Source organism: Schistocerca americana, chromosome 8, assembly GCF_021461395.2.
Source record: "Schistocerca americana isolate TAMUIC-IGC-003095 chromosome 8, iqSchAmer2.1, whole genome shotgun sequence".
NCBI classification, from domain to species: domain Eukaryota; kingdom Metazoa; phylum Arthropoda; class Insecta; order Orthoptera; family Acrididae; genus Schistocerca; species Schistocerca americana.
In genome coordinates this window covers 65,020,251-65,037,108 of record NC_060126.1, presented here as the reverse complement: position 1 = coordinate 65,037,108, position 16,858 = coordinate 65,020,251, and the positions used below count along the sequence as shown (strand labels likewise).

Here is a 16,858-nt window from a genome sequence, read left to right as displayed (position 1 = left end):
AGTCAGTGCAAAGCAACATTTGAAGTAGTGTAAAGAGAGAGGCCACTGGACAAACAACTGGAAACCAGTGATTAGGAGTGACGAATCACACTATACTCTTGTAGCAATATGATCGAAGGGTTCGGATTTGACGAATCCTTGGAGGACATTACCCTGCCGCCGACAGTGAAGCACGGAAGACGTGGTGTTAGGGTACAGGGGTGTTGTTCACTGTTAGGGTGTTAAGAAAACACTAAATGCAGGATACGAACACATTTTTGTGTACTGTGTACAGTAGAGGAACAATTCAGAGACGCCGATTGCTTCTATCAGAATGACAATGCACCCTGCCGTAAGGCAGCACCTGTGAGGCAAGGTTCGTGAACAGTGCCATCGCCGAAAGGGACCTGCCTGCTCGACCCCCGGCCTGAACCAGATGGAACACATTTGGAATGAGTTAGAGTGTCAACTTTGTTCAACACCTCCACCTGCTCTTGAGGGAAAATGGGCTGCCATTGCTCCACAGACATTCTGACACTTCACTGCAAGTGTCCCCAGCAGATCTGAGGCCACGATAAAGGCGAAGGATGGACACACCCCGTATTAATGTCCTTCGATAGGGGCCCAGATACTTTTCATAGACAGTGTACCGTTCAGAATTTTGTGCTCTGTCGAAAGGTAACTTTGTCAGTATGTCGTATGATGAAAGCCAAAACAGTGGTCCATATTCTACAGTGACGATGTACACATAAAAACTGACATCAGCCACAGAAGCCTACACTCCTAGGTGCACGACATCAGTGTCAGGTAATATGCGTGCTATAGCAACAAGACGAGATCCTGTCTGGTAAACCTCCCGTGACTTGTAGGTTCTCTGTAACTTTATTGACCTCCCCCATTTGCTAGACCTCGGCATTTCTTTTCCTCACCTCTCTTCCTTCCTCTTCAACCCTTCTGCCAAAAGAAGGAGCCAATGGCTGCAAAAGCTTGTACTTTCTGTAACCTTTGTGTGTGTTTTCTCTCGCTGCCACTTGGTACGTACATTTTTTTTTATCCATCCAATTATATTTTCAAAAATTTATTATTTTCCTTGGTACACAATGTTAGTGATGTTGATATTAAATTTTGTTTCGAAAACTGGTCAAAATATCGAATCTTTGTCTAATAACAGTAACATTTCAAAAATAGTGAACTTAAAATACAAACAAAATTGCAAATCTCAATAAAAGTTGCCTAGTAGTAAGATTTAACTACTTAAAGATTACTAGACCAGTTTCAATTTTGGAAAGTTTAATTTTATCGGCAACACGTAAGTTTTACATTCAACCGACCTGAGGCTGTGGAAGCAGTGTGCGACACAGTATCACGTGGTGGTCTCACTGGATCGTTGTCGACAGGAACGGTCTCGGGCAGCAAGGCGTTGAAGTCTATATGGTCCCATTGTGCCGACAGCTCTTTCTTCAGGTTGGCGAGCCTCTGCTGAGCGGCTATCTTCTCTCTGGCGAGTCGCTCCATCTCGTGCTCGAACTCGCGTTCCTTCCGTCGCATTACCTGACCGAGAGAAATAAAGTACCACCTTGAAACAGTGAAAGCGTATCTATTTTTTTTTTTTAATAATGACAGAACTGTAGAAACAGTCTGTGTAGTACAAAGACACCTGCAACAAATTCATGAAAGGGTCTAATGGGTAATGGAACAAATGAACAGTATGCCTACCTGTGCAACCTTTAAATCAAAGCTACTGAACCAATTGTGACAGATTTCTATAGTATTCCATTTCAAACTAAAATGCTGGGACAAAGTCTCCAAAAACTGTCATAAGCAATACATGTGTTTCTTTTTAAGACACATTTGAATACACAACCTTTACAAAGTGGTTGTGTGGAGCGAAAAAAAAAAGAAAAAGGGGCATAAATCAGATCCAAGTGGAACCAATATCTTTTCACTTCTTTCTTAGCCATCAGCTTCTTAGCTGAGAACCAGACCAGGAGCGTGACATAGCAGTGCCACAAAAATGGACGAAAGAGAACTAATGCATGTTGGTGCAGCTCCCATTCTAATAAAATCCAAATGATAAAAACAAAAAATGAGAAGAACAGAAACTGAGCTTTGGAAAGCATTGTATTTTAACTGCTTGCGAAAATATTCTAGGTGCCCAACTTTCCAAGAGCTTTCCCAGAACGTCGTAAAATTATTCGAGTATCACATAAATGATAATGCCCCAAGAATTGCTATGGAAGAAATCGAGAGAGACACTGAAACCGATTACAACCAGACTTGTTTCTTATTACACATGACTGAAACGGGAACTTGGCGTACATCTTTTGAAGTGCACTTCTCGTTTATACACCTCATAAAAACAGACGTATGGTGGAAGAACAATGCGAATTCATTAAGTTTTAAATAAGATTCAAATGTTGACATTAAACTTTAAAAAATCGTTACTATTTTGTCTTATTATCCTAAAAGCTCAATAGGTTCGATCAACATTAGAACACTGGTAGTATATATTATTGCAGCATAGTGTCTTCCTAAGACGACTGTTTCAGTAACAATGTGTTGGATACTTTTCTTCATTGTTCATCTGACTGTTCCTCATTATATTGGGTTGTAGATCATCAGGATACTGTAGTGCAAGTCAGGAGAAGCAGAGCTGTGCATGGAAGTTTGCACTGATGGATTCACATCTAAGTGAGTTCGTACAGGAATCAACTAGTGTAGACTTCTTCTTTGTACAGAATGTTGCTTCAACTTTTGAGAACATATTGCAGCACATAATTTCACGTAAATGTCATGAGATGAGTCTTTACGGTCAAAGAAACATACCGGTACAGTTCGTACACATTAAACATTTTTCAGTCTTTGCAGGCAGTACTGATAGCCCCATGAGAATTACTTGCACTACCTGCCATTCGTACATATTTCGCCACTATTTCAGAGTACTGCAGCACAAATCGTCATAAAATGTAGGCAACGCAATACTCATACATCTTACAGGATGTTTGTAGTAAGCGGGAAGAGAGCTAGTTTCTCTGCTTCCCACGGTATTCTCTGGAAGGACTAAAGAAAACGAAAAACAACAGTATTTTGCACCACGCCTATCTAATACTTAGTTATGCTTATAGAGATGTGAACCCACAATTTCTATGGCTATGGTGCGCTGGTGCAGCAAGCAGCCTGTCCACCTTTGCCTGGAAGGATGTACTACCAAATTTTAAAATCCTTGCACCCTGTAACATCACACAGCCTGCAGTTGCCTGATCTGGAAATGTTACAACAATTACGGTCTTGAACAATACAGTGGTCTTCAACATCATAGTGCTTTAACAGACATTGTCTGCTGGAACTCGAAATATTCTTGTTTCCCACCGAACTGAGCAACGCGGGATTCTGCGCTGCTGTCTCCTCTTAATCAGTATCTGTATCTGATGAATGCGCAAGGTTTTTGTACAGCTATGGACGAGTGTGGAATGAAGTCTACTCCAAATCACAATATCTCAGTGCTCAATTTCTAACATAATTTTAGGTGCCGGGACGCATCTCTTCAGCGATACAACCCACCCCCTCCCCAGCCATAATGCACAAGTCTCGATTTTTGAAAACTTGTGATAAAACTTACAACAAGCAATCAAAACAATACAACCACAAGAGTTAATATAATCAGCAGGTAGGCCTACTATCGTTGGTTTCCGTAGCAATGTCACTTTGCTCCGAATTCTGTTCGATGCACAGTCAGTTGTCTTCGTGATTACGACGTCATGTTTTCTACTGCAGTGGACATCGTTCAACCGCTGCCAGCAGTAACTTTCTGTAGCTTTGTAGCTGTTCGATGAATTTGTACCCAGTATTAATTAGTGGATAAGTTAGCATTTGGCATGAATGACAGTGGAGATATTTCTGGCCTATTGGGGTGTCGTACAATTCTGGCTTCCCGAAGAGTTTGGAAAAAAAAACGCGTCGTGACGTCACACACTGAGTTAGATGTTTACTAAAGGCTTTAAACGTCATTTGTCTTCTACTCAAAAGTTGTACTACATATGAATGGATTTAATTTCATATTCGTTACAGCCGCGCGGGATTAGCCGAGCGGTCTACGCGCTACAGTCATGGACTGTGCGGCTGGTCCCGGCGGAGGTTCGAGTCCTCCCTCGGGCATGGGTGTGTATGTTTGACCTTAGGATAATTTAGGCTAAGTAGTGTGTAAGCTTAGGGACTGATGACCTAAGCAGTTAAGTCCCATAAGATTTCACACACATTTGGACATTTTTCATATTCGTTACAAGAAGTAAGTAAAACATTTGAACACAGAAGATCCTGTAGTACGTCTCGGCGGCAAATTATATTTACGTTGTCACATGATACACGTGTACTATTTTAAATCTACGGTGACGACTTTTTCCAGTAAGTTAAAAAATTGCCTGGGAGGTGTCAAATTAAGTCCAGCATAATCTTTCAGTAATGTCTTCGCGTGTGCGGAGTCAGAGGGAGGGGGAAGTTGGTGTCATGAAGTCACCGGCGCTCTCCCCACCCCCCTCCACTAACCAAAAAAACTTTATATTTTTTACATGTGCTAACTTCCAGACTTCTTGAAGAACTTTCGGAGAATAAAGATGCATGAAACCAAGAGTCCTGAAAATGACATGAAATTGTAGGAAATTACAAGTCCCCCCCCCCCCCCCCAAGTTTTTGCCTACGTACCGGGGTTTGCATCTTGACGTCTGTGGAGAACATTTAAGCGACATAAAGGCGCACATCAAATGTTGACCGTAGCTGCAGCTCACAACACTATTCTATCTTACGCAAACCTCTCCGCTCCTGCGTAACTACAGTGCAACCTGCTTACTGAATTCGAGCCTTGGGTCACCGCCAATATTTCCCTCCATTATCTAATAGATGATTGCTTGAAGCCTCATAAAGTATCCACCCAATCTATCGCTTCTTAAGTTACGTCATACATTTCGTTTTCCCCCAACTCAACTGTCTCTTCATTAGTTACGCGTTCTACCTAACCAACAATGTAAGCATTCTTTTGCAGCACCACACTTCAGAAGTTTCATTTCTCTTCTTGTCGGAATTGGTTATCATCCACGTTTCATTTCTGTATACGGCTACACTCCACACAAATACTTTTTTGAAACATTTTCTAACACTTAAATGCATATTCAATGTTATCATATACCTATTTTTCAGATCCGCTTTTCTATCGTCCGAAAGTATATTTTGCAGCTCAAACAGCAACTTTTGGCGTCTCTTTTCCACCTGCTTAATTCCACTACATTTCATCATCCTTGTTTTACTTTTTCTGGGGTTCACGCTGTAACCTCTTCTCAAGACCTACCAATTCCATGCAACTGATCTTACAATTCTTTTGCCGTCTCACAGAGAAAGTTGAGTAATTATTTGTTGGTTTGTTTGCAGTCGAGGTACACCTACACAGCAGATTAATGTGCTAACCGCTACGCTATGTTCTAATCGCAACGATTCATTCAGAGGCTTCAAAAATTCGACTTCACGCAATGTAGTGTGAATCTTTTCTAATATAAGCCACTCTCAGTAGTGTTTGCTCAGTGCTGATTACGAAACGTGTGTATTTCATTGGCATCTGTGTGTGTGTGTGTGTGTGTGTGTATGTGTGTGTGTGTGTGTGTTGTGTGGTTATCACGTGTGATGAAATACGAAAAAACGGGCCAGACCCGGGATCAAGAAAGAAAGCCGGACAATAAATTGGAAGTGGAATGGCTAAGGCCTTTTCCACACATACCCGGTTCCATTCGGCTCGGTTCTTTTTCGGTCACTGGCAAGGGTGAAACGGTGCTTCGGGTTCTACTACGTACCTAATAGAAACAGTAGAGCACCGAAAACTCCCTCGACACGAACAGGTTTCATGAGGTTTCTATAAGATGCGAACTCGTGTGCAGGAAACAGAATACAATCAAGACCTTCACACATGGACGATTCAGTTTCTGTTTCAACCTGATTTCGAGTGGATCGCTTTAAAAATTCTCTCTTATTATTATTTTTTTAAAGTCGTTGTCGCAGTTTTTCTGATAATATCATCAGTTTACCAAATGTTGATGTGGATCGGATGATTTCTGCAGTGCAATCCAAACCACTGATGTGGGACAAAACTTGCGAAAATTTTAAGGATTAATTTAAGACGGAAGCGTGGAAAGACGTTTTACCAGTGACTTTGATGCATTTGGCCGCACGAAGAAAAATCGAATTGGGTAAGAATTGAAAAAGTGATTTTTGTCGATTAAGAGAGACAGTACATTAGGAGAACTGGTAAACTTGCCGCGATTTTGAGAGAATTTTAAGAGGAATGATGTGAAAATTATGAAAATAATCAATAGCATTTATTTAAATACATAAATAATTACAACACAATACACGGTTGATTATATTCCTTCACGAATGTATCTTCGCGTTGAAGACGGCCCTTTTAGCTTCACGTGTAATTCGTCGAATGATTTCGTTGAAATCCTGAAGTAATTAAAAAAAATTTTGCTCGTGCTCTTGTAGCTTCAGGGAAATCGTGTAGAATGCTCCAAATTTCTGCCGTAAAGTGATGAGAGGGTGCTCCCTATGAATTCTAGTATCCCTCCTTCGTGCCGGCCGAAGTGGCCGTGCGGTTAAAGGCGCTGCAGTCTGGAACCGCAGGACCGCTACGGTCGCAGGTTCGAATCCTGCCTCGGGCATGGATGTGTGTGATGTCCTTAGGTTAGTTAGGTTTAACTAGTTCTAAGTTCTAGGGGACTAATGACCTCAGCAGTTGAGTTCCATAGTGCTCAGAGCCATTTTGAACCTCCTTCGTTTATTTATTTATTCTTCTATAGAGAAACAACTTGACCTCTCTCCATGATCACTACTGACCTGAGTACGGAAGAAAACACAAAACCGAAGACGAACCGTATGAGAACCGTGTATGTGTGAAAGGCATTAGTTTGCAACCGAAAACAAACCGAAACCGAATGGAACCGCATAAGTGTGAAACACGTCTAACGGCTGAGGCATTGTGGCAACGTCGAACGATCTGGGCGAGGCGTTAAGCGCCCCGACTGGAGGAAGCCGGCTCAACTAGCGCGTGATTTTAATTTTCCGAGGTGACAGCTGGAGCAGGCCGGCCACGGGCCGCTGCGGTGCCCGGGTGCGCTACTGGCAGTCCAGGCCAGCGCGGCTGGCGCCGCCAAAATCAATGCAGCGCAGCCAAGGGCGGTCGCTGCCCCGCCGCCGCCGCCGGCTGGACACGGCTCGCCAGACTGCAACGTACCACTCTTCCAGCGCGGGCCGTCTCGGCTTGGCTCGGTCCTCCTCTTAAGTACCCGGTACGACGCGACAATTACCGAGTACGGCGGTGTGACATTTTTCGTTCGGCACAGTCGAAGTGTTACCGCTGTTTACCATTCGCCATTTGTTCGTGGTACGGAGGACGTTCGCAGGTCGCAATCTGCACAAAAAGAGGCACTCTAGCGATCGATCGACAGAAGTCTAAAAATGAGTGGGAATGACAGAAGAGAGGATGAGAATTCTGTGTACATATTATGCAGTAATATAAACGACAGGTACCGCAGATGTGCTGTGAAACGACATTATTATACCGTGCAGAAACCATTTAAGGATTTAGTTGGCAGTGAAAGAGCAAAAAATTACAAAGATCGACAGACGGGATTCGTCGTCCGTATTATAACGAGCACTTCGACCGAAATTTGCAGGCACGGAGCACGCGAACAAAATTGGCGGTACGAATAGTAAAACTTCTGACATCGCACGCATAACTTCGCTGTCAGTTGTGACAGCTTTCGATGGAACTGAACGAAGCGTATGGAGACTTTACATATTACTGCAAAGTACGTCGGTTAAGTCAATCGGCATTCCTGGAACGACTTTTCTATTTAAAATTCGCTATTGTTGAATTTATGAAGAAGAAAGGAATGTAGGGATGAAAATCAGAACATCTGGAGTGGATTGCACTCCTCGCTTTTTAAGTGGACTTGACTGCACGCTGCCTACAGCAAGGAACTGCAAGGAGAAAAATAACTGATTTCTGATTTGATGGTGACGCATTTTAAAAGAAAATCGCGTTTCTGAAAGGACATATCCTCACACACACAGTCCAGTTCCCTACGCTAACTGCCGTTAAAGAAAACGCGAGGTCTGAAGAATTCATTGTGGCCTTGAAAGAATAACAAGGATACCTTTCTAAATGTCAGTCTTGCATATGTTCTCGAGCTGCGAGACCGTTTGCCGTTTCAACTGAACACGGCCCTGTGCATGTGCAGATGTAACTGATTAACGTGTAAGGAAATTCCCTTTTTAAGGAGAAATCCTTTTAGCGTTAAAACTGTCCAGGATGTCTACATTGCTTTCAGCAGGCAGTGTTTCCACGTCTCCATAACGAGGTTGCAAAAGTACTTTTATATTTCCACCGAATATTTGTGTGATAGACTTTTTTTTCGATTATGAAACTAAGTTACGATTATGTGGCAACTTGACTGCAAAAATTTGTGAAATTGTCCGTGTGTCTCCGCATGGCGACAGTTTGTACCAGATAAAAATGCCCAAAAATAATTAAATAATTCTGAAAATTGTTCTTTTTTGTCTATGTGGAAGAGCGTGCGACTGCACTGCATGCGCAGTCTCCCGGCCTCACGCTCAGACAGTGGGGGGAAACGGGGCAGCCACGCTGAGCGCTACGACACTCGTGCCAGGACAACGTCCGCCACCCCTGCCTAAAGCCGACTTTCCACAGGCACGGATTTCTTGCACGTGCATACCTCCCAATACTAGTAGCAAAATCTACTTAAATGTGGGAACACCCAACTTGCACACGGTCGTGCCAACTTGCGTTCAAGTTACGAAAGTTGAAAGCCGTTCTACTTTCTTGCACAATGTCGTTCGCCCTCTCCGTCGCCTACGAGATTTAGCAACTGCCAACAAGTGGATCTGCTCGTTTTTATTTACGTCAAAAGTTAGCGTCATGTCAGAATAATAGGCTTAGCTCTCAACAAAGTAAATAAATACTTTCTAAAGTGGCAAATTCTTTTCGAACAATGCAACTCTTCATAATCGCGTATTTGTAATTGAATAATATCATCCGAAGTGATGAAATGGATCAAAAAGTATTGTAACTGAGAGTGTGACCTTGCTGAGGTTCACTATAGAACTATAAGGGTACTTTTATTTCAATACAGTTATGATAATTTTTTGCTTTACTCACTGAGCGGAAATATCATGGTGAAAAGGAAATTTGTTTGTGGCTTTAGAGATTCCTGGTTCGCAAGATCTCCAGACAAATCTGGTAAATGAAATGTCGTGTGGCTAAGGCCTCCCGTCGGGTAGACCGTTCGCCTGGTGCAGGTCTTTCGATTTGACGCCACGTCGGCGACCTGCGCGTCGATGGGGATGAAATGATGATGATGATGAGGACAACACAACACCCAGACCCTGGGCAGAGAATCGAACCCGGGGCCTTAGGATTGACATTCCGTCACGCTGACCACTCAGCTACCGGGGCCGGACGTATAATCTGGTTATAACTACTCTTAAATGCCTGAAAACTGGAGTTACACTAGGACTTACAATGGGACACTATTGGCTGCAGGTTCAAGGAATTTTATTTGAGTTAAGCTCCTATTACGGTGACATTAAAGTCTTCAGGCCAAAGTTATGTACGCGGGTGGTTCATTTGTTGCGAGTTGTCATCACTTATGGCGGTCGTCATCGACAGATTCTACATGCGCTATATAATTTGCGCTTTCTTCAAGCGCAAAGCACGTGTATGAGTCTATCGCATCTGTCGTTCGGAATCGGCAACAACGCAATCCCCGTCCACGCCTCGACCTGCGCGTACCGCCACCGTCCGTGAATCGGACTATACCTGCTGTAACTCCGCCTGGCCAGCGAATAGTAATAGGGTGTACGCAAAGACAATGAAAGGCAACCGACAACGAAGATCTAACTTCCGATAATGAACTAAAGCGTTATTTTGATTTAAACTGCACGTAAGTAAAATCAGTTAAGTCGCTATTAATGTTTTTCGCGTTGTCCTCCCATAGCCTTCGCTTAACCACAGGAGCGCTAAGTCGGCGTTTTCCTCCGTGCTGGCACGCACGACTGGCCGAAGTATATGGGAGACGGCACGGCCGAGAGCGTGAGTCACGGAAGAGTGGGGCGTGCGGCTGTGGTGGGGGGCCACGGTGCGCGCTCAACAGGTCGGGGAGGGCAGGGGAGGGTCCGCGTGATGTGGCAACGGCGCGCCACGTGCTCGGCCAGCACGTGCGCCTACATGCAAGGCGGCGCGGCGCGGCGTTGCCAGCGGCGTGCGCACGTGACCGCAGCGGCGGGGCAGACGCGGAAGTTGCGCGCTCGGCTGACCTCGCCGCCGCTCGACTCCGCGCGCTCGCGCACTCTGGCCCGATTAGTGCTTTCTTTCACCCTAAGCTGTATCATACGATTTTGTAACATGCTTTTCATCGTGGTGTCTGTTAATCCTATGCTATACCATAAACAACCAATAATCAGAAATAGAAACAAAATTGCTGGATAATTTCAAGAATAAATTAACACTTTGATGTTAACTTTCAGTTCCCTAGAGATCACACTGCATGCGTTATACATGTAATGTTTCTTGGTATCTTATCATACGCAGAAACTTTAATGCAAACTTCGCTCGTTCGCTTTGCAGGAACGTTCGAAATTTGCGTCGCCCGCGAAAGGAATAAGCATTTCAACAACACAAATATTACAGCCTGCGAGGAACGCTGCTGACCGTTCTGTTACAAATATTTGACACTGCGACAGTCGAGTCTTATTTTTTCCTGTCTTCCCTTTCAAGTGATTTCTCGAATCGAAGAGCTGTCAATATGAACAAAACTTTCTTGTTGTACTGCGGAAAATGTTACGTTCGCTTCCACCCACAGAGAAAAGTTTATCGACGGATTCGTTGTTAGATTAGGAGATTGCTGCGAAGCCTATAAAACCTTTCAGCTCAAGAACATCAAATATCACGTACGAAAGATGTGACGGTACTTTTTTTTAACTATTTCATTGTTTGATCTTTGTAGAATCTCGTCTAAATTGTCTTGAGTGAAAAGCGTACCCCATACGCGCTCAGCATTTGAATGTTCTAGGTACCATCATCATCATCTTCTGTTTTGAATTCGTATCACCATCACTTTCTACTCCGTAACCTGAATAAATATTACCGCTGTCCAGAACTTCTAAATACATTTCAAAGTTGGTTCATTTACTCTCAGAACTGATTGAGAGTAACCAGCCTGTTCAGTGTCTTTTGAATGATGAGATGGCCCTGGCAGAGGCTCCATATTATGCAAATAAATTATGATACAGTGTCAGTAGTACACATAATGTATTACATCATAATTAAAGCAACAAACGCGAAATGCTGATAAAGACGTGTGACTGGTATCGTATGTCCCAGACGACCCGGCGACTCTACTATGGATATACGGAAGGTCAAACATTGCGAACGGCACTTCACATCCAACTGAAAGGTACACCGGGGGAAAACGTGAAACGACACTGCAAGGGAAGTTCAACAGCCGTCTCACACAAGCATGATACCACGACGGTTAATGTAATCCCAGATTTATGCGGTGTTACGAAGCGGGCGACAATTGCGATCTGCCACACACTTCTTGTAACTTGTTCTTATATGCTTTGTATCCCTGCGCACTATGTTTATTTTACGAAATGCGTGAGTGTAACAGTTAAATTCCTTAGGGAAGTGATACGACTACTATGATTCTCCAAACGAACTCTGTTCTGCGCACTAACTGGGAACATAATTATGATCGTAGTCACTATGAACAGCTGCTGCTACCGGTAACATACTGCGCTTGCGGGTACCCCCGAAGCGACGACATCCTCCCCTTCTACACTCAACTAATAATCATTTTAACAGAATCTTCCGTCGGTTCTTGATAGAACAACATTATAATACATGAAAAGCACCAGTTTGCTTTTGTTCTACAATAGAACGAAAGCAAACTGGTGCTTTTCATTTATAATAATCACTTTGCTATTCTGGTCCAGGTAAAATGGTCTTTCAAATGTGACTTGTCTCCGCTGTGCCAGTCGTGTCACCTGTTTGTGGAGGAAATACGGACGGTTTAATTTCGGTTAAGCGCAAATATTATATGTGTGTGTGTGTGTGCCACATCTTAGCGCAGTAGACCCGTGTCTAATGTATAAATTATGTTACGGGGGTGTAATAGGATGACGGAGAGGGTTGGAGGTTGGTCGCGAGAGGGAATGCGCGCTTCCCAACTTAGCAAGCTTGCAAAGTCACTCTACCCCACTACATCTTAAGTAGTAACTACAGGGTGTTTCACAAAGTTATATCGACCATTCTGCAGCGCGCCTACGAATCTACGGTGATGTAGTTTACAGACGCGCCCGCGGTGTTTACTTCCAAAATGCGTTAACACTAGATGGAATGCAAATATGAGCTACTAATAATACTAACGCAAGAAACGTACGTGGGCAGAATCCATATAAAGCTCTACACACTATTCTATACTGTTAGTGAGGAAATTATTTTGTATGTATGACAGCTATATGACAGCTATAGCGCTCTCCTGCGGAAGAAAACTTCACCCACCACGAACGCTGGTCGCTTTCCCCCTTACCTCAGCAGCATTTCCTGTCCAGTTTTGTTGTGTGAGTAGACAAAATAACTTCACTGAGCTCTTGTTTATATAGTGCAGTTATTTTCAGTTTATTAAGACAGTAGTTATTTGCACTCGTTAAGTGAGATATTATATAAGACTATATACGAAAGCTCAACAGCTGTAGCTGTCAACGGTCAACCCCCTCGAAGAGCCTGCCTTAAGTGTAATATGCTGTAAATATGTATTCGACAATATCAATTTCACTTTTCCAACTACTGATGGCTGGAATACTTTTCACAGCACGAGAGGTACCAAATGCAGCTCTCCCACCATACGAAGAGGCCTAGAGCCTTAAATATGCTCCCTCTGCAACGGGTCCCATACTGATTCCATCAGCCGTAACCAAAACCACCTTACAAGCCGTACTGTGGATAGGTAGTAAGCTCCGCTCTACAAGCGCCAGCAATCGCCGAATGGAAGAGATTTATGCAGTCAAGCGAGCTGAGCTTGTGGCACGGGAAATTACTTTCCCAAAGGAACGCTACAACTGCCACACAGGGTGACTAGTAGTGTAGAACAGCATGCAGAGATTTAACCACGTGGGTTACGATTATCGGTAACTCATACTCGTATCACAGTTACCGCACTCGGTGGAAAATAAACACCCCGGGTGTCTGTGCACTGGCTCGCTAGTGGCCCACAACGCGCGCGGCGGAAGAGTCGGTATAAGTTTGTGAAACATCCTGTGGTTGCTTCTTGTGAGCACAGAGAGTGAGGAGTCGCTTGCACGCTCTCCTGTTTGCAGACCTGCGTGGTTGGGAAGCGCAGGACCACCACCGGGCGACCTGCCTTCCATCACACGACCACTCTAACCCACTCTCCTCAACCTATTACACCACCGTAACACAATTTACTCCTTTGATACGGCTCTACTGCAATGGATTGTTCTTAACAGACTTCATTTTAAATAAAACAATTTTACACCATTAAAATATTATTTTTAATAATTAGCGTGTTTTCCATCCCCTGCGACACTGAAATCATTGGTCCTAGAGAAAAAAACGAATAGGACCGTTCTTGTAGGAAATTTAATGTAATTTTATTTTGAACTGAGGACCATAATCGCTAGAAGCCGCGGAATGTATTCGCAGTTGCGAATGTGGGCAAACATCGGCTGAGGATGACGAGAATTTGTGCCGGGCCGGGACTCGAGCGCGAATTCCCGCTTATCAGGAGCGGTCGCCTTACCATTAGGCTATCCCAGTACCATTCGCGGCCTGGCCCAGGCATGCTTGGCGACATACGTGCTCGGACTGCCTCATGGTAATGCGAGCGCTCGTGATAATCGGGGAATTCGTGTTCCGGTCCCGGTCCTGCACAAATTTTCATTTCGTCATTCCATTACACAGGTGACGGTTGCCCATATTCGCAACTGCGAACACATTTCATGTAAGACATTGCCACATCGGTCACCTGATCTGACCCCACTTGACTCCTTCTCGCGGAGTCATTTTAAAAGTCTCGTGTACGAGACACAATGCCTCGCGTGCGGTAAATAAAATGGAAAACAGACTGTCGCTACGGTCCTGATGTCAGTCGATATTGCATTTAGTGTTAAGAATCGGAGTGTGCAGGGACTGCTAGCGAGGAATGAATGACCAGCGTAGCACTAGCCTTTCACATTACAAATTCTTTGTAAAGAAAACAGGATTGTACATTAGGGATAAACGGAATGAGGCAGCGCTGTTTTCAACCGACTGTCCTCGTATTCAGAAGGATGGAAGTTCCAATCTTCGTCGGGCCATCCTGATTTAGCTAGTCGACGGTTTCCCTAAATTACTTCTATATGGCCACGTCCGATTACCTGTCCCATCCTCGCCAAACTACACCTGTAATAGCGTCAATGCCTGTGTATATGATGTACTGATGTTACTTTGTTGTTATTAAATTCTAATACCGTGACTTGTCTAATGTCCTTGTAGAAGTGATGCAGAGATGAATAAAACTGTTACTGCTACTACTACTATTACTACTATCCGGCTGAAACGTCACTCTCGCGGCAACACGTCGAACGACCAATTAAGAAAAACAAATATTCTCAAGTAGCAGAAATATGACGGATCTCCCGACATTTCTGGTAGTCAGTAGATACGTGAAAAATTCAGACGGTGGAAAAAAAAAATGGTTCAAATGGCTCTGAGCACTATGGGACTTAACATCTGAGGTCATCAGTCCCCTATAACTTAGAACTACTTAAACCTAACTAACCTAAGGACATCACACACATCCATGCCCGAGGCAGGATTCGAACCTGCGACCGTAGCAGTTCCGCGGTTCCGAACTGAAGCGCCTAGAACCGCTCGGCCACCAGCGGCCGGCACGGTGGAAAACCCGTGTAACTTCTAGATTACCAAAAACCTGGGTGCAGATGAGCGGACAGGTTGAAATAAGCTCGGCAATAAGGCATCGAACATGAAGACGCTTCCACCGCAGTGCCTGGTGGATCTGCCCACGCACAAGATATAATTTGAAGCGAGCAGTGAGCTCAGGACAGACAGTAAATAAATATTCGAGCCTGTCCCCTCCCTGGCGGCATATAGGCCAGATGCGGCGGGCAGCTGTGGACAGGTGCCCTGCCTTGGAGTTTGCGTGGAGGCTAAATGCGCGAGGGACGGCGACAGGCCAGAAAGCCGAAGGCGGCCAAGAGCAGCGCCGCGTGCCAAGGTGGCGCGCCGCAACTGGTTCAAGGAACGGCGGCAGAGGCGGGCACGCAGCGCCGCCTCGCCTGCACGCGTCGCTCCACGCACGCTACAGCACCTTCTGCACGAGCGCCCGTCACGTTTTATTCCTGTACCCAGTCTCGCCTGCGACAAGCGGTCGTTTTCGTTTACACGCGGCCACCAAAACTGCACGTTTCGTGAGATCTGTGATCTGTGCTGTTTGATACACGTAAGAAGTCAGGTAGTCTGGGACCGCCACTTTTACAAATAAATCGAAATATGAAAACGGAATTAAGGAACTTGTAATGACAAGAGCAAAATTTATAATGGATAAAGATCGTATGGTGAATTCTACACACTGCTGAGGACTAAAAGGAACATTAACATTTATTTGCCGGAGAAAATTTATACGTACAAACACATCAAACAATATACAGAAGTGGTTAAGTAGTGAATTTTTACTTTAAATTTTGTATGTTTTCTAAGGTGGGCATCACACTTGATTTGTATAGACTGTATTATCTGATACCCAGCACAGTTTTCGAAAAGACATTATGTTCGAACTGTATGTTCACCATGACACAACTAGTAGAATTCAATTTACAAGCATCTCATGCCTTCATTGACGACGGAAAGGTGTTTCATAAAGTAATTCGAAACAAACTGTCGGAAATTTTAAGAAATAGACGAATCCCATCCCATCTTAAAAGACCTGTACTGGGTTTATACATCAATAACAAAATACGTATAAAATAGCGAGCAAAACACATAATACGTCTCAAATAAAGCAAGGCGTTAGACAAGGGTATCTGTCCTCTCCCTCCCACTCCTTTTAACATAACTATCAACAATGTAACCAAAACTTGATTACGGACAATAAAACATTTTAGGATGTTACTACACTTCTTTACGCCGAAAGTGACTTAAACGAAGCTATCTTAAATTTATGTAAAATAGCCAGAAAATATAATCTGAACATCTCCATCACAAAGACAAAATTAACGGCATTTTACACCATCACCCCATGCGAGCTACGACTGTAATACAGTCACTTAATACATTTAAATACTTACGGTGCAGTATTATACACAAGGCAAACAATGAAATACAAAAAAGTTATTCCCATTCAACTGTCTCTTTGAAACTTTGCATGGAACATTGGGAAAGAAGTCCACAGAGATACTTTACTAAAGTCATATAACGTCATGCCTACAGCAGAACTGCTCTATTGACGCGAAAACTGCATGAAGAAGAGAGATGAAAAGAGAAAGAAGCATGTGTAATGAAATTGCTTAGATATGTGGCTGGATATGCTTTGATGGATAAAAAGAGAAATTATTACATCGTAGCAAAACTAAACATGCGAAATATAACTGACATTATCATTTAACAGTATCAGTTAAGATGGAAAGAACATAAAGACCGTATGCCAGATGTAAGAATCACTAAAATCATAAAACAATACAAACCAACAGACAACAGATCTTTGCGAAGACAATGAAGAGATGACTCGACCAATTTTGAAGA

At 43.7% G+C, this 16,858-nt stretch overlaps 1 protein-coding gene across 1 annotated transcript in view; it reads right to left on the bottom strand.

Moving 5' to 3' along the window:
• Positions 1-16,858, bottom strand: part of LOC124545014 (max-binding protein MNT-like) — an 83,955-nt gene that overhangs the window by 26,080 nt on the left and 41,017 nt on the right. Inside the window, exon 3 of the mRNA XM_047123791.1 lies at positions 1,311-1,530. Coding sequence (XP_046979747.1) covers positions 1,311-1,530 — 220 coding nt within the window. The remainder of the gene's footprint in view (positions 1-1,310; positions 1,531-16,858) is intronic.